Here is a 24,435-nt window from a genome sequence, read left to right on the forward strand (position 1 = left end):
ACCGTTGTTTTATATTAGACGTGATGTATATTAACACTGGTTTTTTAAGAGGACGGGAATCACTATAGATATCACTAAACAGTAATAATCAGATACCAAATGCAATAACAATGCGCTACTAAATTCATACTTCAAGGCATTCATATATACAGTATATCTCTATATAACGGTATATATGCACCAACTCTTCCATACACTCGGAGATCAATAGACTGACAACTCGGGAGAGCACCGGCATGTAGTCTATATCAATGTTAGCTGCCTGTGCTCTAAACTCTGGTGATGGTTAAGACCAGTAAGCGAGTGATGCGCTGAGCAAACACTACACATATAACACGCGTCGACACCAATTCATTGCATTTTGATGAACACTATTGCCAACACTTATAGTATATTTATTTATTATATATTTATATATATATTGGTCTCTCAAGTTTACAAACATTTTGACTACCAGTGACTTCAAAATTATAACTTTTATGACAATCTTTATAATAAATAACAATAAAAAATTTTGACTACTCTTTTGTTGTGATTAATTACACTTTTGTCTCATGTAATAAATCATTAAAAAATTATAAATGTAATACTATTACTATACAGTATACTGTTATACAATGTGTGTAACATTAATTAAAAATTGACTAAAATTAAATATAAATAATTTTACTCGAAATTTTGTTTAGTTATTGTTAAACTATTAAATATTGCATAACAATATAATATTAGTAATTTTTTTATTATACATAATATTTAATAAATCAATTAAAAATAAATAACACCTAATAACAAATGTCATTAATTTCCTATACAGTATACATATAATTTCATATTTACTGTATAAACTTATTTATGATGTACTGTAGATTAAATTGGGATTATAGCAATAAATTACTTTAATCATTATAGTAAATGATGTTTTCAAGTTTAGTATACATTTATAGATATCTCAACACTATAAGATTTAACAACTAATTTGCATATTAAAATAATTATTCATTATTGTATAGTATTCATTTAAATCATGTTATATCCCAACATTTTATTGTGATTTAATATAAAATAATTATATTTTAAAATCTCAAACATTTATTATTTGCATATAATAAATATATTTTTTTGTAAATATTCTTATTTTTTATTTGAAAAAAATATTAATTAAGTTATAAATTACTAAAAATTCTTTAGATTTATTATCTATAAATTTAGTGAGCATCGCATGAATTTTAAATTAAAGTATGTAATTTCACTCTTAAAAATAGTAGATATCACATATACTTATAGATATACTGAATAGCATATTTTATTATTATTATATTACATATATATACCGGTTTATATATATATATAATTTATATAATTTTTGAGTGAATTTTATTAATCATTTATAAAGCATAAAACATCAAAACTAAAATGATTTGTTGGTTTCAGATAGAGAGTAGATTTTTATATAAGTTTACTCAAAACCATTACTACTGTTTTGTAAACTACTAGTACTTTGAGTTACTTGAACTGTACTATTGCTGTCTGTTTTCAATGGTTTAGGATATGTACTCTAATGAGCACTAGAGTTGAATTATATGATCGGATTTAAAAAGATCTAAATTGTGAAAGAATTACATTAAGAAAAACAGAATATTCTGTGGGTATTACATATATATTGTCTGATAAGAAGTTCTATAAGTGTTTTATACATAAAACAACACGAAATGAGATATTTTAACTTTTATACTAATATTTCCCTAAAGAAAATTCTTGATTCTGTCTCCCAATAGAAGATAGTAATGTATGAAACGATTTCCAATGAATTTTTTCAACATTTTAGAGAACAAAGTATTTTGTGCTAAATTAGTCAAAAAAGTCATTTATTTCCTTAAAACCCGAGTCCAGAGAGAAATTGCCAGAAAATAATGGAAAACAGTATACTCTCAGAGACATTGTCTTTTAAAAGACTGCCAAACCATTCATTTGATGAATAGCTGTATTGACTAACTGTTCGTATAAATGGCTTTAAATCAAATACTGATAACTTTTTTTGTGGTTCACTACCATAGACTTAACATTTACTACAGTATACAAACACTCACTGTATTTCAATATCTCATATTTACTACAATTTTAGGACAAACTTTGCTTAAACTCTACTTTTATGCGATACTGTTGTTAGTGTTCTTCAATATTCTTGTATTTGGTTTATGTCTTCAATTGTATCACTGATTCTTAACAATGATATCAACAATTCTATAGTTATTTTAGTTTTGCGACAAATAAAATATGGCTTTACTTAAGGCCTACTATTATAATATATAAATGACATTCAACTATGTTTGTGTGTGTGTGTAGAGAGAGAGAGAGAGAGAGAGAGAGAGAGAGAGAGAGAGAGAGAGTCTAATATTAGCCCAAAATGAATAAAATGAGACCTAAATATCAAAAAAGACGAACATCTATGCCATCGTTATTATAAATGCGATTGCATTGGTTTTGTGTATATTATATAAATTTTTATACTGAAAACAGAATATATTTAAATATATTTATATATTATTTACATTAAATTTCTACACATCAATAACTAAAATTCAATGTAATATTTATATAAATATATATAAATAATATTTTTGAAATTTATTATAAAGTACTTTGGTATTTAAAAACTAGTGATGTGATAAAAATTTAATTATATAATACGCAATATTTGAAAATATAAAAAATAAAAATTGTAAAGACGTGTCAGCCTAAAGCAGATCACACTTTATTGATGATATAATTTTGTAGATTATATTAAATAATATTAAAAAGTAAATATAAGTTTATTTATATATTGAATGTGAAAGTTTGACATTTAATTCAATTGAATGAACCGACACTCAAATTGTTTAAACTATTTCTAGGATTGACCGGACAGTTGACTCTCCTATAATGTAATATATTTTTTGAAACCGAAAATTGTGTCTTAAAAAAACAAGAATTAATGTTCACATTATATAATAATAGCATAAAAATGTGAAAACTTTAGCACTTTTTCTTTCTTTTTCATACTTTTTAAATGTTTATATATTTTTTTGTCAACAAAAAAAGCGTTGCATTTTTGAGCTTATATTTTATTATCATTATTTTTAATGTGTCAAACAGTTTCAACTCTCCTATTCTCGCCTAAACAATATCATATGGCTCTGGGATCTCTATTATTGATAAACACACACAAATACATACACTTACTCGCGCACTGGTAGATATCGATTGTTTGCCGTTTTCTCTCATACACTCTATTGTTGTAACTGAAAAACCATTATCTAGTTAATGATGGGCTTTTAAAAAAGATACAGAAGCGTCAAAATGTGCAAAATTATCCATAAAATACAAAATGCATTTGACTCTTATGAATATTATACGATAAACGGTCAAATCCTTATGACTAACTCTGCGCTTATAAATTATAATATATATACAAACTTATATAGAAAACACAAACTTATCCTTAAATACGGTTTATGTCTCATAATGAGTCTTATAATTTTATGATATATAAAGATATCAAACTTTTTCAACTATTGTTATAAATGGTATAAATGTTATGTGCTGTAAAAAATATATAAAATAAATGTATTAATAAATTTTTGTATTAAACAATCAAATATACCAAATATGAACCTCAAATGTATAACAAATTCAATTCACAATATTAATCCGTCACTATTTCTTTTTGTTAGAAATATAAGTATACCATTAGTAGAAATAACATAATAAATATAACATAAATTATTAAAACAAATTCTATACAATAAAAAAGACAAGTTTTTTATTCAACAATAATTTATATAAAATTGAACATCTAAATTTTCAATATTTATATATATTTAAATTTATTTTATATACATATACTTCTACTTCTAAAAGTAGCTCCTATCTGAATTTGAAATGTCCGTGTCTGACCAATTTTAATTTTTTTTAAATTTAAAGTTGTGATTTAAAAATCAAATATCATATCAACAAAAAAAAGAATATGAATGTCTAATCAACTCTTTTGGGTCAACAACTGACACTATTGTGACAATAACTGAAAACCTTAAAACCCATTGAACTCCTTGACCACAATTAAGCAGCAAATCTATTAAAATTATATAAAAATGAAATTTTATACAAAATAATGGCTACTAGAAGTTCGCCTGACAATGCTAGGCTTATCCTTCACACCTGATCTTAATATACTTTCTAAATACTAATTCTATACATTTCTAATAATATAACATCCATTTTCTATATTATCTATTAAATATTAGTTGAATACAATAACATAGATATCAATAAATTATAATTTAAATTCCTTAACTGTGTTACCGTAATTATAGCATTTAAATTATATACCTCTATATTGTATATACTGTTTAATAACAATTAAAAATAATTATATATATAAATTTTTCTATAGTATTATACAATATGTAATAGCATGTATATGCAATTCACTAAAAACAAGTTTTGTATCTTTTGTATAAAAAACTTTCGATAATTTGATTAATATAGTATTCATAGTATTCATGAATTAGTGTAAAACATAAATAAAAGTCAATAACAAAATCATGTGTTTTTGTCATCAAAATAAACATAAATAAAAGTTAATGTAATTTTATGTGTCATTTATAGACATTTCTTTAATTAGAAATCAATACAAAACCAAAACTACAAATCTATATAAAAATGATTAAAAATACAACACAAACAGTGATGGTATATATGATCACAACATCACAACTCTATAATTATTTATTAATGAAATAATTTTGTCGATAAAACTTGAGTTCAGCTATACTTTCATTGATGTCATCGATGGCTCTGTGAGTCAACGCTTTCTTAAAGCTTTCATCCTTTTTAAACCAAATTCGGATCAACTCTTTAATTGTCGACACGTCTATTGTCCGATAGTGAAGACATGACGCAAATTTTGGTAAATATTTGTTGAGAAAAAGTCTATCATAACCTGTAAGATATCACCAATAGATCCATTACTTTAAGAAACTTTAAGTAACCAAAGATAACATGTTATGAATGTAATCACTTACTGACTGAATTACCGGCCAAAAGACCGTTTTTGATATTCAGTTCATACATGGCTTCGTACAGCTTTTTGTCCACTTCCTCGACAGTCAACTGTGATTCTAGACATTGCTTTACGAGACCCGTTTGATTGTGAGTCTTCACACACCAATCGTTCATTGAATCCAATATATGTTTATCAGTTTTGATGACAAACGGACCAAATTGTTTGATCTGTTGATTGATTGGTTCGTATGTACTATCAGTAAGTATACAATAAAATCAAAGTCATAGCAGAAGACCTACCGTTTCGAGATTACCATTCGTCACGACAACTGCTACCTCCAGAAGTCGGTCGACATTAACGTCGAGTCCAGACATCTCGCAGTCGACCCAAACCAACTTCTTGCCTAAGAATTCATTCTTCAGAGTCGACGTCACCGCTGAAGACAAGGTCCGTGCTGTCAGTAAAAGTGGTTTAACATTATTAATGGCCGAAACACTATGGATCAGCCTCTGGACTAACTGAGACATTGATATCACAAAAATTACAACTGTTTTCACAACACTTGTAATCACTTATGCAATGCTTTGGTGTCCTTCTTCAGTGACACCATTAGTTTTCTGCATAACTGTTCACCAATAAGTTTAGCATATCTTACCACTCATTTTGGATCAATTGATTTAATTATATTGAAAACCCAATTGACTGTCAATTTATTAGTCGCGTAACGCGTGTAATGAAATCAAATTGCGGTCAAAAAACACAAAAATATATTAACGTAAAACAACTGCAAGTTTTTTGTTATCTATAATAAATTACGTCATATATATTGATAACACTATCGATTCCCTGCTTATTGAAAAATATGTAAATTATGTTAGAAATTATATGACGTTTTTTATGTCATACTTTTTATTAGTACAATTGATTACAATATTTTATTTGCAAATTAATATTATTTTTCAATGTATTGTTTGAACAGTTATTTATGATATTTTATCCCAAAAACAAAGTTGTTTTGCAAAGTGATTGTTGACAACAAAACACGTGGCAAACAGTGCTTTCAATTTAGTTGATTGTCATTAACGGTAGTTATTGGCCGCGCGTGCAAAACAATGGAAAGTTTGGCCAAACAGTTGGTCACCTTTTACGACAAGAACTATACTTATGTGGCAATTATTGTGGCCGTCATTGCCGTTGTTTTACCGATACGTGAGTTTTGTAACATATTTTTTGTATATCAATATAACACTTTAAGATAATAGTTCTGTTTGTATGCGTGCACATTTCATCAACAACCATATTTTAATTCAAATCTAAAAATGTATTGTTATATTTTCAATTATTATTTAAAGTAATGTTATTTCTATTGTAAATTTTAAATGATTATTGAGCTCAGGTAGGTTTTAGGGATAGGTAGGCAGATGCTGTGTAATACATATTGCTATATTCTATAAGTCACACGGCACCGGGAGGTTAGCTACCTGTGCTAAATTTTTGTAAAATTTCCTCAAATGCAAAAATTTCCAATTTGTGTGAAAATTTTGAATTTTTATTGAAAGCAATGTTATTTCTATAGGAAATTTTAAATGTTTATTTAGCACTGGTAGGTTTTAAGGACAGGTAGGCAGGTGTTGTGTAATTACACTTTGCTATATTGTGTGAGTTTTAGGGCACCGGGAGGTAAGCTACCTGTGCTAAATTTTTGTAAAATTTTCTCAAATGCAAAAACGATTAAATTTTCAATTTTTATTAAAATTATTTAAATTTATATAAAAACTAAAAATTCTCAAAAGTTTAGACCAAATAATGTCTAATGGTTCAGTAGTTTTGTTACATTAGGTTATGTAGTAGTTGTATAAACAAATTAAGTCTCATTCAAACTACTTATGATGAATATTTTAAAATTAGTAAAAGAATTGCACGGCTATAGACGTTGCGCGGGTTAAACTAGTTTTGTTTATTATATTATTTTGTCTTTTTTTTGGTCACAAAATCCAGTCTTTTATTACATCTTCTCGAGAAAATCACAACGAAATGCAGTCATTTTGGTCGGTCTCTCAGACGCCGGCAAAACAGTTCTCTTCAGTCAGGTATAGATCTATTGAATCAATTGTCTAATCTATGAATTAATTTATCTGTTATTATCTATTTTCTGATCAGTTGATTGCCAAGAAGTTTGTGACAACAGTGACATCAATGCAACAGATATCAGCCTTTTTGAAGTTAACAAATGGAAAGACCATTGAATTGATAGATATTCCGGGCTTTGAGAGACTGCGGATGAAATATTTTGACGATTATAAAGTTCGGGCAAAAGCTGTCATATTTGTCATCGACAGCACAGACTTTGCCTCAAATGGTAAAGATGTGGCAGATCTTTGTTACAACTATTTGGTGGATCTATTTGTATCATCCAATCGCATACCATTTCTGATGGCTTGTACTAAACAAGACGAAACACGTGCCAAGTCATCCAAAGTGATTCAGAAACAACTCGAGAGAGAAATGTATGTTTAGTTTAAATTAAAGTTATTTTTTATGAATTAATTTTTTGTATTTTGTTTGCCAGTACTACCATTCGTGAGACACGTATCGGTGCTCTCAGCTCTACCGGTGATGACGACTCGTTTCGGGCTATTCTTGGAAAACCTAACAAAGAATTTTCATTTAATGATATTAAAAATCCTATCGATTTTATTGACTGTAGTGCCGCTGAAAGCAATACACAATTAGATTCAGTACTTAATTGGATTAAAAGTATTGCTTAATTTATTTTAATTTGTAAAATCCATTTATAAACGATGTTTTTTTTTGTATATTATTTTATCATATTTAACACAATAAATTTATAATCGTACCCTAATATAAATTTATAAATTAATTAATAAAATGATAATTAAATTACAAAAATGTACTGATTGTACTCAGTTTAATGAATTGGTGATAATTGCATTGTAACTGAAATATGTAGTGTTTATTTTTGTTTAATTATTTATCATAATTTTTATTTATTAAAATCAGTGATTTACTGGTGAAAGTCTATCGTTGCACTCATAAGATATAATATCTAATCATAAAGTTTAGAAACGTTAAGAAAGTAAACTAACTTTGAAAATGTTTTCTTTAACAAACTCTTGAGTAGTTAGTAGTACTAACTTAGAGTACTGTTTAATAAATTTTCATAAAGTTATTGTTTTGAACTTATTATATAATAACAGCAACAATGAGCTCAATAACCAGTGAATTCAATGAAGTTGACGTTAAGTTCAGCCAAAATAATGCAGTGTTTGATACGCCGCCCACTTATGAGGAGGTCATCACTGGATCGTTTGCATTGAAAGGCAAGAAGAAGACCACTTCGACCACAAAAACCCGTAACACTCATCCGGATTCAGATCTTATTGAAATGATTTACGGTTCATACGGATCGGCTAACAATCGCAACAATCAAATGGCACCTAAAGCTAGAAACAGATCAAGAAAGTTATGTTTTTGTTGGCCATTGATTTTTTAATATCAATTAAATAGTTTAATAATTATTTCTAATTCTAGAAATTTAATATCTATTTTCTTGTTTAGATTATTTAATAATACTGTACATTAATATTATATACTGTATTAAGAAATATTTAATTTTATTTAAAACATTTAAATTTTTAATGTTTTCATGAATAATATTATTATTTAATGTTGATTAAGTACTTTATTACTTTATACTATACAGTAGAGTCTATAGTACCGCTATTTGTTTTTAAAATATACCATATTATTAATATTTAATTTCTACGATAAAACATTTGTTTTATTAAAACTTATTTTTATTTTATTATAATTTTATTTTATTAACTGTATTACATCTATAAAAAAAATTCTAATATATAATAATATTATATAATGTTTAGAATAAAAAACTAAATTAAAAAACCAAATGTTATTTATTAATTTTTGATTACAATAAATTGGAATAATTACAGTAATTATTTACAACAACAAAATTATAATAAATTTATTTAACATATGATTAAAAAATTGATTAGTAGTAATACATATAATATATATATTATATAGTATAACTGTATAAGCACAAAAATTTTGTCCGACGAGGCGGATTTGAACCACCGACCTAAGGATGTCTATTGCAATGCTACTACAGTCCTCCGCTCTACCAACTGAGCTATCGTCGGATATAAATATAAACTGAGTTATTGTAATATATAAATATTTTATAATCTTAAAAATAATAATTTAAAAAAACTGGTTATTAATTTTATTATAAATTATATTATATTTAATATATTTCACATTTTTGTTTTATCTTATAAATCAGATTATTTACTTTAATAAACATATGGCAAAAATAATATTTTTATAATTTTTAATCAACTGTATTTATTCAATACTATCGACAAAATTGTAAAAATCACATGTTTTATATTTTGATAAATACTGTATAACACAGTAGTACTGTATACTTAACAACAAAAAAAAAGAAAAAAAGATTAGTTAAAATCATGAATTATAAATTATTTTATTAATATTTTAGAAACAAAAATAATTTCCGATAATTAATTTGATTTTTATTTGTTAAGTAAATGATTTTTAATATATTTGTTAATAATATTTGAATTTCTATTGAAGCAGAAATGTCTTCCGTCTCTAATTAAAATCAATTTACACCAACTCTTGCGGACCGAATCCTTCTCCAAAGTTTTATTATCGGAGTATATAATGTAATCGTTGTCCACAACACCCAACTCATCGACAAACTGTTTAACGGCTTTCTTATGTATGGTTTTGTCGCGTTCACCAAATACTACAAGAGTTGGTATTTTCTCTTTTCTTAAATATTTAATTCGCTGATGAAGTTCGTCTGGATTGACACCACTAGCATATATGGACACAAATAACAGCTGATCCACATTTGGATATTCAATGGGATAATAAAATTTATGGGCATATTTGTGAACTTTTAATACTTCTAAGAATTTGATTCGTGTTTCCGTTTTTGCAAAATTTGATAAAAATTTGCTAATATTTAAGTAGTGTTTTTGATGCCAAAGAGGTTGCGGACAAAATAAACCCAAAGATTTGATAACAAGATTTCTTGGCTATAGTTGTGAAATATAAATAATATAATGATATATAATATAAATATTTATTGATAAATAAGTGTTAGTATTAATGATATTTACATACATCAGACCAAAGCATAGAAACCGGTTGAATACCAGATGAATGACACACAAGACAATCAATGGTCGACACATTAATTGCTTTAAGAAAATCTCTTATAAATTGAGATCTTTCTTCATTTGAGTGCCAAAAAGCTTTCGTTTGTCGGGTAAGACCAAAGTCAGGCATATTTGGTGCGATTATCCGAACTGATGAGGAATTGTCAACAAAATATTTATATAAACTGTTAAAATGGTTGTAATTTCCAGGAAGTCCATGAATTGCTAAAATTGTCTTTATTTTATTAGTATCACTATATAGATTGTCACCAATGGTGTCCATATACTCTACATTCACTGTCAGTCCAGTCGACGGACTATTTCCATAATATTTATGATTTTTTAGTCTTAACTTTTCAAAGAGTTGACCACATGTTTTGATTTCTATATTTTTAACTATATTTTTACTATTATTCACAATAGAAAATGATTTTTTAAATACAAATATTATATTTTTTTCAGTACTACTAAATATTATCCTATTTTTTAAAGCAAACATAATTGAATTTTTATGAGTAAAAGCCTCAAATGATTGATAGGATATTTATCATTCAAAAGTGTCTGTTATTTACAGTATATTTAATAGAAGATATACTCAATGTTTGATAGAAAAATAATCAATTAGACCTTGTAATCAGTCATATAGTAAATATATAATTATAATATTGTATTTTAATATTAAGGATTATTATTAGTAGTAAAATGTAATTCAAAAATTAGAAAAAATGATATTTTATTAAATAAGTAATAGCTTTTAACAAATAAATTTAGTAAATAAGTTTATAAAAAAATAGAGTATTAATTTAAATCATATTTCAATATAATAATAATAATGAATTATCTATATATAAATATATACTGTATATATGATACGACAAATGATGTAACAAAAAATATTTTAAAAATACTTTTTATAATAAATAAACTAAAAAATGACAACAATTTTTAATAGAAAACAAAAATCAAGAAAACAATGAGAAAAAATGTATAAAAAATAGTAATTGAATTTTGAAATATTTGAAACATTTAAAGACAAATCGTGATTAAGTGATGTAATAACTTCTCTCTAATTTTTTCATTTTGATGGCCAAACCCGTAGGACGATAAGAGGTTTGATCGACCGAAACATTCAGATTATCGGTGGTTGTCTCAAGAATTTGATAAAAGTCATCCATATTTCTCAATTTGCAACCATTTACATGAGTGATGATACTTCCCTTTTTCAATTCACTGTAATTTTAATTTATAAAACAAACAAACAATTGACACTATAATTAGTTTAATTGAATGATACGATAAGTTTAATGATAATTATACGGAGTTTCCTGAGCCGTGTAATAAACGAGAAGTCCAGTACAATGTTTAATACCAGTGATGCCATAGTCAGTGAACTTTCTTCTCGATTCCTCAGTGTTGTCAAACCAATAGACAACCAAACCATACGATCGTAACTCAAAAGATTTTGCTTCTGCCGCCAGAGCTGTCAATAACAACAACGACAACAATATGACAAATGATTTCAAATAATTGATATCAATATTTTATTAAATCAGTTGACAGTTACTTACCATTAATATATTGTTTATCGACAGCTAAAGCAACTGCTGATGTCTTACCAAATCTTTTAATATTTATACCAATGAGATAACCATTGGTATCAACCAATGCTGAAGCGTTTGAGCCGACGGTAAGAGCGGTATTGTGATAAATCAAATGATTGATTGGAAACCCAATTCTACCGGTAATGCTATCATCAAAATTTCTGATTAAAGACCTATCTATTTTCGGTTCAATAATATGGCCTTCTGTGAGATTTGGCCACTGCTTTGTGGTCAGACTGTCGACACCGAATACTTGGTCTCCTCTTTCAAATTTGCCATCTAATGAGTCGTGCATTTTGACTGTTTTCCAATTTTCACCACCGTTTTGATCCAATTTAATAAAAGCCAAATTAATTTCCGGTATTCTCTCTATAACTCTTCCTTTGTGTTCATTGCCTATATCGTCGATGACAGTCACGTGTGAGTATGAGTTGACATCAGAACAGCAACAGATACAGATCCCCGATTCGTCGGCTATAATACCGGATCCAATTTTTTCTTGTATTTGATAGCCGGGAGGCTTTTGTGCTTCATCTGTATTGATGGCATACGGACGGAATGTCACAAAACCGGTGAACCAATCTTTAGTAAATGCATCGCTATTCATAAGAGCAGTTCTCGGAAGAAATTGTGGACACAAATTCAGATCCGATAATTTGTACTGCGATTGACATTTGTTTGATCGACACCAGTATGTTGTGGTGATAATTGCTGACAATGTCAGTGAGTTTCTGTTGTTGTATTTAATTTAATTAATTGTTTTACTTTTTAATTGTATAATAGTTTTGATCTTAAACTTACCTATTGTTCAAAAGCATATATTTGATTGATTGCATAATGCAAATGATCAACAAATGCTAACCTCTAAAGTGAAATAAAGATATTTAAGATTATAACAGAAGATACTCTCTGTAAGGATATCACTAAAATCTAAAGATATGTTAAAACTTATGAATTCTTTTATAGGTTTAATAAAACCGATAATTAATATTTGAAATATTGATCACTTGATAACAATTCTATAAATTTGATAGCAATGTATTGAAACAATAAAACTGTGTTTAATCTAATTACTAATCATTTATTTAAAAAAAAATTTAATAATGTGTCTCGAGATATGCTAAAACTTCTCAATAATTTCAATAATATTTAAATAACAAAAATATTTATTACAATAAAATAATAGTATCGGTATATAACAATTATTTTCAATGGGTCGCGAGATTTTAATATTATCGATAATTGATAGTATATCATATAATCAATTTGATACCTGTATTTATCATACAGTATTTACAATATTATGTACAATGTTTGCCTTTTATTGTTTTGTAGTATAACTTATAACATAATACATCATATAAAATTATTTTATAAAATAATATACAAATTCTAGTTTTTAGGATCATAATGATAAATTCAATTAAAAAATACATTTAAAATAATGATTGTCAGTATATTTTGGCTCATATAGTTAATTAAAATATAATTATATATATATATTATTTACAAATGAATTTATTAAATTATTAAATAACATAAAGGAAATAATAAATAGTAAAAATAAATTTTATAATTTTGACAATAGATCTCTTTCTAGATGTTTGCCAACAATTTGACTAAATTTTTGATAAGCAAAATGACCGCCACTTTTTAGATTTAATACTTTAATCCAATTGTTTATATGGTTTAAATCTTTTTCAATTTGATTATCCATTGAATAAATTGAAAAGTCTTTATGTTGCGCACCCAACCTCTCAACAAACTCTTCAAAGTTTCTTTTCGACACCAGTTTATCACTTTCACCGTAAACAACAATAGTCGGCAATTTCATTGTCTTAAGAACTTCCAACTTCTTGTAGTAATCGGTGTTTTCAATATACGAATGAACTAAAGCAAAAAACAAGACTTCATCGACACTGTTGTAAGTCATGGGTGACCGGCCTTTCAATAGCTCGTGTGGTTTCAACCAATCCATTACAGCGATACCCAACTTATTGGTTGTAAATATAGCAAAAAATTTATTAATTTTGAAAAATCTGTCCGAAAGATATTGAGGACTGAATATTCCTATAGATCTTATTGTAAGTTCTTGTGGCTAAACAAAACAAAATATATAAAAACTTTTTTAAACACAAAAAACTTTGCCTAAGATTGTAGATAAATGCTTACATTTGTCCATAAGAGAGATATCGGATGAATACCTGCGGAATGACTGATAAGACAATCAATTGTCGACACATTTAACGCTTTGAGAAAATCTCTTATGAATTGAGATCTTTCTTCGTTTGAATGCCAAAAAGCCATCTTTTGTCGGGTTATACTGAAATCAGGCATATTTGGCACTATTACCCGAACCGATTTTCCCGAAAAGTATTCAAATAAACCGCTAAAGTGTTTGTAATGACCGGGATTGCCGTGAATGGCAACAATTGTCTTAATATTATCACCAAAAGCATTGGATTCTCCAAAAGTGTCCACATATTCAACATTAACTTTCACTCCAGTCGATGGACTGTTTCGGTAAAATCGTGGACTCTTTTGCCGCAACTTATCATATAATTGACCGCAAGTTTCAAACTGAATATTTTTGACAATATTTGGATTTACCGATTGATTCATACTTTGGTTAATCAGTTTTATTGAGTTATACTTCAAATATTGGACTCTATTTGTATGTAAAATATATTTAAATAAATACATTTTACAATCAATTAAATAATAATTAAATAAAAATATTTAAACGCTTGTAAATCATAGAAATTATTGCAAAATCGTTAATAATATTATTACGAAATTTCTTTAAATACCAAATAATATACTGTAATTTATATCATATATACTTAAAATATTTGTTATTATCGTAATATTATATTAACTGATTTTGCAATAATATATGTATTTCATGAATACATTCATACAAATCATATATAAAAAATTGTACTAAAATGTACTTAATTTTAACCTCAATTCAAATCAAAATCAGATACATATGATATTTGAAACAATAATTTGCAAACATTTTAATAAACATTCAAAAGGCGGACACTTTCTCCTAAATTACACACATATTGGCAGCACTTGTAGCCTAACATTCATATAATAGACAATATTTGATTCAATACTTCAATGAATATTCTGTGTTAACGAATATTGAACTTTAGATTAAAATAATTGTTTATTCAAATTTTACTAAATATTTCAAAAATAAAAATAATAATTATATTACTAACAAATTAAGTTTTAAGATAATAAATGTATGACCAGTTGTTTATTAACAATATTACTAAATTTATTGAAAGCGAAATGTCCTCCATCTGCAAATGACAACACTTTGATCCAGTCTTTGTTAATATCATTTTCTGACTTATCATTGGTTTTATTATCTGATCTATCATTGTCTTTGTCAGACAAATATTTAACAAAATGTGAATCATTTACACCCAGATCTTGAAACAAATATTTTAAATTATTTTTAAGTATTAATTTATCCCTTTCTCCTAACACCATAAGTGTCGGTATCTTATGTTGTCTAATAAATTGTAATCTTTGATGAAGTAATTGTTGATTTAAACTAATAGATCCAAAACAAACTGTTAGCAAAACTTCATCGACATTAGCGTAACTCATGGGATAACCAAATCGATGGGCAATGCGATCGGGTCTTATTGTGTCCATTAGTTTGATACCTAACTTGTGTTTTGCCAAATATGAAGTCAATTCACTGTAAAATAAAACATTTTTCGACAGCCAAAGAGGTTGCGGACAAAAGAGACCGATCGACTTAATGGCCAATTCTTGTGGCTATTCATTGAAATATTTGTTATATTAATTAGTTTTAAACCAAAACAACAGTTAGTTATTAAACACACTTACATCTGTCCAAAGCATCGAAATCGGATGAATTCCCGCCGAATGACTGACCAGACAATCAATGGTCGACACATTAATCGCTTTAAGAAAATCTCTTATAAATTGAGATCTTTCTTCATTTGAGTGCCAAAAAGCCATCGTTTGTCGGGTGAGACCAAAGTCAGGCATATTTGGTGCGATTACCCGAACGGATGAACATTTGTTACCAAAATATTGATAAAGTTTATCGAAATGATTATAATATCCGGGAATTCCATGAATAGCTAAAATTGTCTTAACTTTTCCCGTTTTATTATCACCTAAAGTGTCCACATATTCAACATTAACTGTTAGTCCACTCGAAGGACTGTTTCGGTAAAGTTTTGGATTCTTTTGCCGCAACTTATCATACAATTGGCCGCAAGTCTTGAATTCAATAGTTTTTACTAACAATTGTTGACGACTTGAGTGTAAACTTTTGTATTGAATTACATTAACAGATGATATGACTTGTTTTGAAAGTAATGTTACTTTTAATGTATTGATTCTCATAATTATCAAAACTTTGCGTTAAATTCCTATTTAAACGTTAATTGTATTGAATTTTATATTTATTTAAAAATTATTTTTTATTAATAGAATAAATAATTTGTCGATAATTTCTACTTTCAAATAGATTTCAATACAAAAAACAAGTAAACATTGACTAGTGTTTCAATAAATTTAATAACTAATAGACAAACATTTTATTTAAAATTTATAATAAAGAGTAATAATAATAATACTTTACTTATTTATTATAATAAAATCATTATTAATATATATGATATACTGTATATTTGAATCATTAATACAGTATTTAATTGATTTTATTTAATTTCTATATTTTACTTAACAAAATAAAAGCTATTTTCCAAACTTAATATTACAATAAATTTATTAATTATTATACATTAACTACTAATTGTATTAAATTTATACAACACTATACTTGACGTAATTATTGTTATAAAACTTCATAATATAATATAAGGGCGTATTTGATGAGTTGTATTATTTAATAATAAAATATAGTGAATAACAATAGTTAACGTCATTTAATTAATTGAATAGCATTTGAATCCCTGTAATAGTAAAGTATATATGATTTGTTTGATCCCTGTGTTGAACGTTAACAATATGTGTCCCAAAAAATGTTTGTTTATATAATAATAGACTTCATATTTGTTGTGAATAATTGATTCCCGATTTGATCAGAAAAACGGGACATTCATTGCATTTGAAGCAATCATTCGATTTGTTTGTTAACTCTAAATACAAACCAATATTAACCCATAAAGTCATGCAATGATTGCATCCATAAGTTATCATAAGTTTTCAATAAATGCTTACAATTTGTGATTCAATTCATTTATTTAGTATTATTTGAACACAAAATCATTGAAATTAAAAAATTAATTACAAAAACATTGTAATCCTATGATATAAATGATAAATATTTAGACAAATAATAGATATTTGAAAGCAATTGAATTGAAAAAAGTTTGTCAAAAAGTTTTGTCGTCAAACATATGTCTCAAATGAAATGACATTTTATTATGAAATCCTATAATTGTTTCACTCATATCATAATCTTATGTCTTGAGCGCCACTTTTGAAGGCAAAGCTATAGGAAGTGATTGATTTAGTTGTTGTGTATGAAACAGGTGCTGAAGATGCACGTGGATGAGTTCATATTCAACTATTGTGTGTCGTCTATGATCACCGATGAGGTGACCTCCGAGACGACAGAGTGTGCAATGAATGTCTTCTCGATCGACGAGAATAAGATACGCGACGCAAATGGCATTATCTTTGCCGAAGCCATCACTTGCTATAAGTGTACGTTTTGTGGCAAAATGTTTTCAGCCATGGAAGTAGTCTTAACTCATTATCAGTCTAACCATCGCTGTTCAGTCATACCATTGCTTACAACAGGTTTTTCATTTCATTTTGAAATTTTTTAACCAAAATTTTACCGATTGTCTTACTGTCGCCAAAGGTGTGGCCAAACTGCCGATCCCGAAGTACAAACCACGTAAACCAGTGATTGGATCGCTTAACCATCAAAAAACTAGTCCTAAAACTACATCAACTCTCAAGAATACAATTAAATCTAATGATAATACAGAAGGCAAAAGTGATACCGAAAATCAAAAGTTAAATCATTTGTCACAAATGACACCAAAAGATAATAATAATAATAAGAGTTTAAAAACAGGAAACTTGAAAAAGATATCTAAAAAAGTCAATCAAAAATATCGGTTTCGTTGCAATCATTCAGGTCTGACGTTTAAAATAATTTGAATGACATTTTAAATGATTAATTAGAGATGTATTCAATTGATAGGCTGTTCAGTTGATTTCTATACAAAGACTGGATTATTGATGCATATGAAGACACACGAGAAGATAAAATCATATAAATGCAATTGGATTGACTGTAAATTTAAGTGTTCAGATTTGGCGGGACTTGAGTTCCATAAGAAGACCCATTTGGGTGACAATCCATTCAAGTGTTCGTGGCCCGGATGTGACCACTCTTTTGCTGACTCAACAGCTAAAGAGCTTCATCTTCAAAGTGCACACATCGACGATAAGATCCTGGAGTGCGATCAACCGGGTTGTGGGGCAAAGTTTAAATTGGCTTCTGATCGGGAAATACATAAGTATTTAGGCATAAGATTACATGTCTTACAGAATTATATCATTAATCCGATTCATACTTTATTTTTCTGATAAGATATTCACATTCTGGCAAAAAGATCTCAGCGCCTAAATCTCAACCAATTGTAATATCTGTTAGACGTCGTGGACGACCACTTAAGGCTAAGAAAACCATTGATTTATCTTCGAGTTCGAGTGTAGCTGAAGATAGTGACGATCAAAATGATAGTGAAGAGAGTGAGGAAGAGGAAAGAGAAGATATAGATGAGAATCACTATAAAACAGATGAAAACAAATCGATTAAAAAGAGCGATATTAGTAAAACTGTTAACAAAAAAGAGACAAACATTAATAAATGTGACCAACCGTTGGATTTATCAAAAAATGGTCCAAATGTTATACACGACTATCAAAATAAATCAAAAAGAATTGATATTAAATCTAAAAGTGTGGAAAAATCTGTTTCAAAAAGAGGTCGAAAGCGTAAGAAGAGTATCGAAAAGAAGTTGCTGTCGAAGACTGTATATCGATGTGATTATCCCGGATGTCGAAAGACATTCACTGAATCTGATGTTCTTAAGCAACACGAGAAGGAAACTCATAACACATCTTCATGTGATGGCCGACAACGATATGGTCGCTCGTGTAAAGGAAATCTGTTTTATAAAATTTAATTTAATTACAGTATTATTTATTTCACATTTAGAGTTCACCATAAATATATTTTATTTAACTAATTTAAACATTTAGTATCTATACATATATCAATTTATTCAAATATTTTTTAACATTACTTTAATATAAATTTATGTGTAAATTACTGGTTGAATATGAATACTACAGTATGTTTTTTTTAGAAATTTATTTACTATATTTATATATAATTTTAATGTATTTATTTTATTTATTACCGTAACATATTTCGGTACATTATAACCTGTTTTACTATATATATAAGTATTTGTTGATTATATTGGAATTAATTTTATTAAATTAAATGAATAAATAATTTCATCACATTTTATTATAATAAGATTTATATCACAAACTAAAAAAATATACCGGTAAATAAATAATTTGATGATAATTACGGTACTTTAATTCACTCATTCAAACCAATAAAATATAAAAATTGTTAAAAATATTGTTATTTTCCAAAACAAAATGATAATACAATAAAATTTTTAAAATATATTAGAGATATTTACCAAAATTAGATGAATAAAACAATACTATAAAATATTAAATTGATAAAACAAAAGTTTTCACTTAAATGAAATTCACATTTAATAACTATTAGACCAAACTTTCAATTTTCTTTGACATACCATATCTTTAGATAATCTTTTCATATCATATGCCTGTCCTATTAGTGCCATAAAATCAATAAAAAATGTGGTAAAATTCAATCGCCAACCCATTTCACTCGTTGAATAATCAAATGGAAACGAGTGGTGATAGTTATGAAAACCTATTAATAAATTTTTCAAATAATAATTTTTAATATTATTCATTGAATACCTTCTCCAAAGGCACCATAAGAGACCAACAGGTTTTCTCGGGGCTCTATATTTGGGTTATAACTAAAAAACAAAACAAAATTAGTTATATATAAAAACCATATCAACAACAAAATATACGGTTTATCTCCAAACATATGGGCCGCAGAATTGACAAACCAAGTGCTATATAAAATTATTTTTAATTTAATTGAAATACAGATTAAACATTATAATCATAATTGTTATACCAATGCAATGATGTTACATATCTTAATACTGTACCAAATACTGAATAAAATACAGTTTCTGACCAAACATAGAGCGGAATAATAATCGGCAAAATGAAGCAAAATATTAAATAAAACACTATATAATACCTAAAGATTAAATTAAATAATTATTTTTTAAAATATATATTTTTATCATATTTTATGCATACTTTTTGTGATAATAAACAACGGGATCATTGATCAGATCTGACAAATCTATTTGTTTGCCTTTAATGATAACATCGGGATGTTTTCTGGTCAGAAGCCAACCGACGTGCGCGAAGAAGAAGCCTCTCTTAGAGTTATGCGGATCGGCGTCTGTTTCAGAGTACTTGTGATGAACCCGATGGTCGCGACACCACTCGTATAGATCATTCTGCGGTTATTTTTATCAATATTTTAATAAAATGCTATCTTATAGTACAGATAAATACCTGTCCGGCAATTGAATGAAATAACATTAATACTATACGCAATGGCAGTCGTGCTTTATATGACCGATGAGACCACAATCGGTGAGCACCAGCTGTGACACCAAGTCCTGAGACAATGTTTGATATCATTTACTCTTTTGTGTGAATAATTCAAATATTATACAATATTATGTTTACCACCAGCCAATCCATACCAAAATGCTGTATAAAATGTTTAAAAATAAATACTTAAATGAAAAAAATGCAAAAAAAAAATATTTACCGAAACACCAGGTCATCCAACATTTGTTGGCAATACAAACATAAATGCCATACAATGATAACACATTGAGAATTAAAAAGATGAAGACGTTTGTCCATACAATAGTAGATCCACTTGTATTGTAAATGTATCTCACATTTGATTTATCGATAATTCTAATAATATAAGAACCCATTATTTTACACTTAGTTTTGCAAAATTATAATAAAACTTAAACTATAGTAATTGTAGTATAAAATACTATTAAGAAATGATTAATGTAACATTATTTTTATTATATATCCTACAATATGTGACCCTATCATGTTATACTAACTTATAAAAAATAATCAACTTTTTAATAATTTTGAAATGTAGATATATATCAAATTGATTATCAAAATGTTAGGAAAATATTGAAAAATTCAAATGAAGGGTAAATTTTAGTTTTAAATAGACAATTAATTATCACTTTTGGAAATTTTTATATTAGTGTAGATTCCTAATGGTTTATTTGCTAAAATACTTATAATTGAAACATCAAATTATTTGAAATATCAATTTTTAAAATAAATCTAATTGTATTTTATTGCTAACTAAAAATCTTATAAATTGATAAATAAAATTTATATTTAAAATGCATTAATAAAATAATTTAAATTAGTAGTAGGATTTGTAGTAGTTTTTGTAAAAAATAATTATTATTTAAGGGATTAGACTAATAATAGATAAATATATGAAAATTATTAATTAAAATAACTTATGATGTAAAATTGATAATCTTTAAAACATATACAATAATATCATTAATTATTAATTTAATTAAATTAAAACATTGATTAATATATGATTTTCATAAAAATAATTCTAACTTTTAAAACAATTAAAATCTTTTAGTGATTGATTGCCATCTATTGGTATATACAGTATATAACATAGCATTCATTGAAATGTTAATTCAAAAGCTATTATATATTGAAAATATAAACGCCTTTTGAAAGCAAAACATTTTTTAGACGTTTTGAAAACATTTTAATCAATATTTCAAATGATTTATTGATTTATTGATTCATTTGATTGAAAATTGTTTTTTATTTAACATTCAATTGATTTAACATTAAAGACAATCACTAATTAAGACAAAACTCTGGACATGTCTTTCGGTGGCTTTGGTCAGACTCCTTCGTCCGGTTTCTCATTCGGCTCGACGCCAGTGACCACATCGCAGACGGGCTCAATGTTTGGCGGATCGCAAACAACCACTTTTGGCCAGACGTCGGCACCGACTTTCGGAAGTCCAGCATTTGGCGGTCAGACTCAACAACCGCAACAACAACAGACATCACTTTTCGGGTCTCAACCGCAGAGTACGTTTGGATCATCCACTTTTGGACAGAGCACTAACTTCGGGTCACCCGCTGCCGGGTTTGGCAGCAATCAAACGACACAACCGGCCACACAATCGGTGTTTGGCACCAATCAAACGACACAACCGGCAACACAATCGGTGTTTGGCAGCACTACTCCTTTCGGTTAGTTTTATTTGTCTTTCAACTCACGTTATAATATTTACAGTAATTGTATGATATGTTTGATTAAGGCTCCGGACAAACATCTGTTCCTTCATTTGGATCCAGTTTTAGTGCCCAATCGACCCCCGCATCCACCGCTTCTGGCGGTCTTTTTTCGTTTCCAACACAACAAACAACTCAACCAATATTTGTTGGCCAAACACCGGCTACCACTCAAAGTGTGTTCGGTAGTACACCATTTGGATCGACGGTTGCGCCACAAACTTCTCAGTCTACGGGAATGTTTGGGACCCCAACACAACAGCCCACAAGTCAACCAACCAATCAATTCAACCAATCATTTGGTTCGACGTCAACACTGGGCACCAGTTTTGGCCAAACGTCAACTCAACCATTTGGTGCCATCTCTACACCTGCAGCGCCCGCACCAGCATTTGGTTCAACTGGTGGCTCATTGTTTGGAACCGGTTTGTTATAAGTTGTGTGAAAATATTTTTATTTTTAATAAATTTTGATTATCAGTGACATCAACGGCCACTTCTGCGGCTCCAACTTTCGGTGGATTTGGTTCCACAACTGGTTTCGGTGCGACCTCAGTACCGGCTACATCGGCGCCAGCTTTTAACTTTGGCGGCGCAGTCTCGACGGCCACCACAACTACTCCTTCGTTATCTTTTTCAGTTCCGCCGACGTCATCAACAGTCTCGTCTTCTACTCCCGCGTTTGGAGTGACCACTTCAACCTTTGGTTTGGCTGCACCAGCGATGTCTCAATCAGCCATTTCAGCGCCTAGTTTTGGATTCGCAACTCCTGCCGCTACTCCAGCTATATCTTCTATACCTACCATTGCTTCTGTCCCTAGTTTTTCATTTCCTGTGGCAACCACTACATCAACTCCAACAGCAACTGTCCAACCTTTGCCATCATTTGGAACTCCAGCCGTTTCTCAACCAATTGCTACATCTGCTCCAGCATTCAATTTTTCAACTCCAGCTACGACTCCATCTTTTACTTTGACTACTCCATCATCAACTGTAACAATAACTGCGGCAACAACTGCACCGAGTTCTTCATTTGGTTTAAGTCTGAGTAGACCAATAGCATCGACGACCACATCTGCAACTACTATTGGTCTCACTGCTGCGACTATTGCGCCGACAATATCATTAACCACTAGTACGCCAGCAACACTTCCATCGACTACAATATCTTCGTTTACTTTACCGCCAACAACAACAATAGCTGCAACATCTGTTGCACAACCGTTATCCACACCAACACCTATTAGTAAATTAATTATATTATAGATTAATGTTTTTATTAATTATGATATTTATATTAACTATAGAAATGACTTTCCGCCAACTCGAAGATCAGATTAATCTCTGGCTCAATGAACTGAATCAATTGGAAACTGAATTTCATTTACAGGCGCAGACTATCAACTCATGGGATTCATTACTTATTAATAATGGACTTAAGATCACACAAATCAATGAATCACTGGAGAAACTAAAGACTGATCACACGAGACTCGACCATCAATTAGATTTTATAATTGCTCAGCAAAATGAATTGGAACAGCTGTTGACTCCAATTGAGTCCAACAAAGTTGAGATGAGTACCAATAACACTGTGAATGCCGAACGCGAGTTCACCTATTCGATGGTCGAAACAGTTCACAATGATCTCAATGGTATCGGAACCGACCTAAAGGTACGTCATTTTTAATATAATTCATTCATTGATTTGATATTTATTTTTTTGGTGAACAGAATTTTATCAAAAAGTTGAACGAAATGCGAACCAATGCGGACTCTAGCGATCCATTGGCACAAATCTCAAAGATATTGAACTCACATATGGATGCACTTCAATGGATTGAAAACCAAATTAAAACAATTAAAATTAATTAGTTATTGATTTGTTTGAAAGCTAATTCAATTTAATTGATTTAAATTATGATTTTCCCATATATACAGTATATTATTTAAAAAATAAACAAATATAAATATTCTAAATCCAA

The 24,435-nt window shown here is 28.3% G+C and overlaps 9 protein-coding genes and 1 non-coding gene across 11 annotated transcripts; 3 read left to right on the forward strand and 7 right to left on the reverse strand.

Moving 5' to 3' along the window:
• Nucleotides 1-4,651: 4,651 nt before the first annotated feature.
• On the reverse strand, nucleotides 4,652-5,844 carry LOC128952528 (oligoribonuclease, mitochondrial-like). 2 transcript variants are annotated; one of them, XM_054297937.1, is made up of 4 exons: nucleotides 5,697-5,844; nucleotides 5,341-5,495; nucleotides 5,061-5,268; nucleotides 4,652-4,978 (listed from the first exon to the last, which is right to left on the reverse strand). In XM_054297937.1, exons 1-4 carry the CDS (start codon nucleotides 5,701-5,703, stop codon nucleotides 4,761-4,763), a joined length of 588 nt encoding a protein of 195 aa, XP_054153912.1. In that variant the 5' UTR covers nucleotides 5,704-5,844; the 3' UTR covers nucleotides 4,652-4,760. The 2 variants fall into 2 exon arrangements, with proteins under 2 accessions (XP_054153912.1, XP_054153911.1); XM_054297936.1 differs by lacking the exon at nucleotides 5,697-5,844 and having other exon boundaries at nucleotides 4,654-4,978; nucleotides 5,341-5,681.
• Nucleotides 5,845-6,008: 164 nt separating this feature from the next.
• LOC128952527 (signal recognition particle receptor subunit beta-like) lies at nucleotides 6,009-7,859 on the forward strand. The gene is made up of 4 exons (XM_054297935.1): nucleotides 6,009-6,250; nucleotides 7,040-7,131; nucleotides 7,202-7,548; nucleotides 7,611-7,859. The coding sequence occupies exons 1-4, from the start codon at nucleotides 6,154-6,156 to the stop codon at nucleotides 7,807-7,809; spliced, it is 735 nt and encodes a 244-aa protein (XP_054153910.1). The 5' UTR covers nucleotides 6,009-6,153; the 3' UTR covers nucleotides 7,810-7,859.
• Nucleotides 7,860-9,136: 1,277 nt separating this feature from the next.
• On the reverse strand, nucleotides 9,137-9,225 carry Trnay-gua (transfer RNA tyrosine (anticodon GUA)). Its single transcript is given in 2 exon segments — nucleotides 9,137-9,172; nucleotides 9,189-9,225. It is a non-coding gene; the product is annotated as a tRNA-Tyr (tRNA).
• LOC128966544 (uncharacterized) lies at nucleotides 9,175-10,402 on the reverse strand. Its single transcript, XM_054313394.1, has 3 exons — nucleotides 10,238-10,402; nucleotides 9,723-10,149; nucleotides 9,175-9,215 (listed from the first exon to the last, which is right to left on the reverse strand). The coding sequence occupies exons 1-3, from the start codon at nucleotides 10,400-10,402 to the stop codon at nucleotides 9,175-9,177; spliced, it is 633 nt and encodes a 210-aa protein (XP_054169369.1).
• Nucleotides 10,403-11,299: 897 nt separating this feature from the next.
• Nucleotides 11,300-12,902, reverse strand: LOC128952192 (uncharacterized). The gene is made up of 4 exons (XM_054297538.1): nucleotides 12,675-12,902; nucleotides 11,841-12,604; nucleotides 11,590-11,752; nucleotides 11,300-11,502 (listed from the first exon to the last, which is right to left on the reverse strand). Exons 1-4 carry the CDS (start codon nucleotides 12,707-12,709, stop codon nucleotides 11,316-11,318), a joined length of 1,149 nt encoding a protein of 382 aa, XP_054153513.1. The 5' UTR covers nucleotides 12,710-12,902; the 3' UTR covers nucleotides 11,300-11,315.
• Nucleotides 12,903-13,397: 495 nt separating this feature from the next.
• On the reverse strand, nucleotides 13,398-14,949 carry LOC128952249 (uncharacterized). The gene is made up of 3 exons (XM_054297607.1): nucleotides 14,839-14,949; nucleotides 14,046-14,541; nucleotides 13,398-13,971 (listed from the first exon to the last, which is right to left on the reverse strand). The coding sequence occupies exons 2-3, from the start codon at nucleotides 14,493-14,495 to the stop codon at nucleotides 13,444-13,446; spliced, it is 978 nt and encodes a 325-aa protein (XP_054153582.1). The 5' UTR covers nucleotides 14,496-14,541; nucleotides 14,839-14,949; the 3' UTR covers nucleotides 13,398-13,443.
• Nucleotides 14,950-15,116: 167 nt separating this feature from the next.
• LOC128951179 (uncharacterized) lies at nucleotides 15,117-16,303 on the reverse strand. The gene is made up of 2 exons (XM_054296426.1): nucleotides 15,750-16,303; nucleotides 15,117-15,677 (listed from the first exon to the last, which is right to left on the reverse strand). Exons 1-2 carry the CDS (start codon nucleotides 16,275-16,277, stop codon nucleotides 15,117-15,119), a joined length of 1,089 nt encoding a protein of 362 aa, XP_054152401.1. The 5' UTR covers nucleotides 16,278-16,303.
• Nucleotides 16,304-17,256: 953 nt separating this feature from the next.
• On the forward strand, nucleotides 17,257-19,105 carry LOC128951180 (zinc finger protein GLI2-like). The gene is made up of 4 exons (XM_054296427.1): nucleotides 17,257-17,702; nucleotides 17,767-18,048; nucleotides 18,115-18,433; nucleotides 18,508-19,105. Exons 1-4 carry the CDS (start codon nucleotides 17,423-17,425, stop codon nucleotides 19,103-19,105), a joined length of 1,479 nt encoding a protein of 492 aa, XP_054152402.1. The 5' UTR covers nucleotides 17,257-17,422.
• A 544-nt stretch (nucleotides 19,106-19,649) lies between these two features.
• Nucleotides 19,650-21,192, reverse strand: LOC128952445 (stearoyl-CoA desaturase-like). Its single transcript, XM_054297845.1, has 8 exons — nucleotides 20,899-21,192; nucleotides 20,814-20,837; nucleotides 20,637-20,743; nucleotides 20,373-20,578; nucleotides 20,182-20,310; nucleotides 20,072-20,116; nucleotides 19,953-20,014; nucleotides 19,650-19,902 (listed from the first exon to the last, which is right to left on the reverse strand). Exons 1-8 carry the CDS (start codon nucleotides 21,071-21,073, stop codon nucleotides 19,718-19,720), a joined length of 933 nt encoding a protein of 310 aa, XP_054153820.1. The 5' UTR covers nucleotides 21,074-21,192; the 3' UTR covers nucleotides 19,650-19,717.
• Nucleotides 21,193-21,860: 668 nt separating this feature from the next.
• LOC128952442 (nuclear pore glycoprotein p62-like) lies at nucleotides 21,861-24,386 on the forward strand. The gene is made up of 5 exons (XM_054297842.1): nucleotides 21,861-22,409; nucleotides 22,478-22,876; nucleotides 22,932-23,696; nucleotides 23,758-24,125; nucleotides 24,185-24,386. The coding sequence occupies exons 1-5, from the start codon at nucleotides 22,031-22,033 to the stop codon at nucleotides 24,323-24,325; spliced, it is 2,052 nt and encodes a 683-aa protein (XP_054153817.1). The 5' UTR covers nucleotides 21,861-22,030; the 3' UTR covers nucleotides 24,326-24,386.
• The last annotated feature ends 49 nt before the right edge of the window (nucleotides 24,387-24,435 follow it).

The sequence above is a fragment of the Oppia nitens genome, unplaced genomic scaffold (genome assembly GCF_028296485.1).
Source record: "Oppia nitens isolate AA-2021 unplaced genomic scaffold, nextdenovo-longstitch-racon4-pilon3 scaffold1_pilon_pilon_pilon, whole genome shotgun sequence".
In the NCBI taxonomy this organism is placed as follows: domain Eukaryota; kingdom Metazoa; phylum Arthropoda; class Arachnida; order Sarcoptiformes; family Oppiidae; genus Oppia; species Oppia nitens.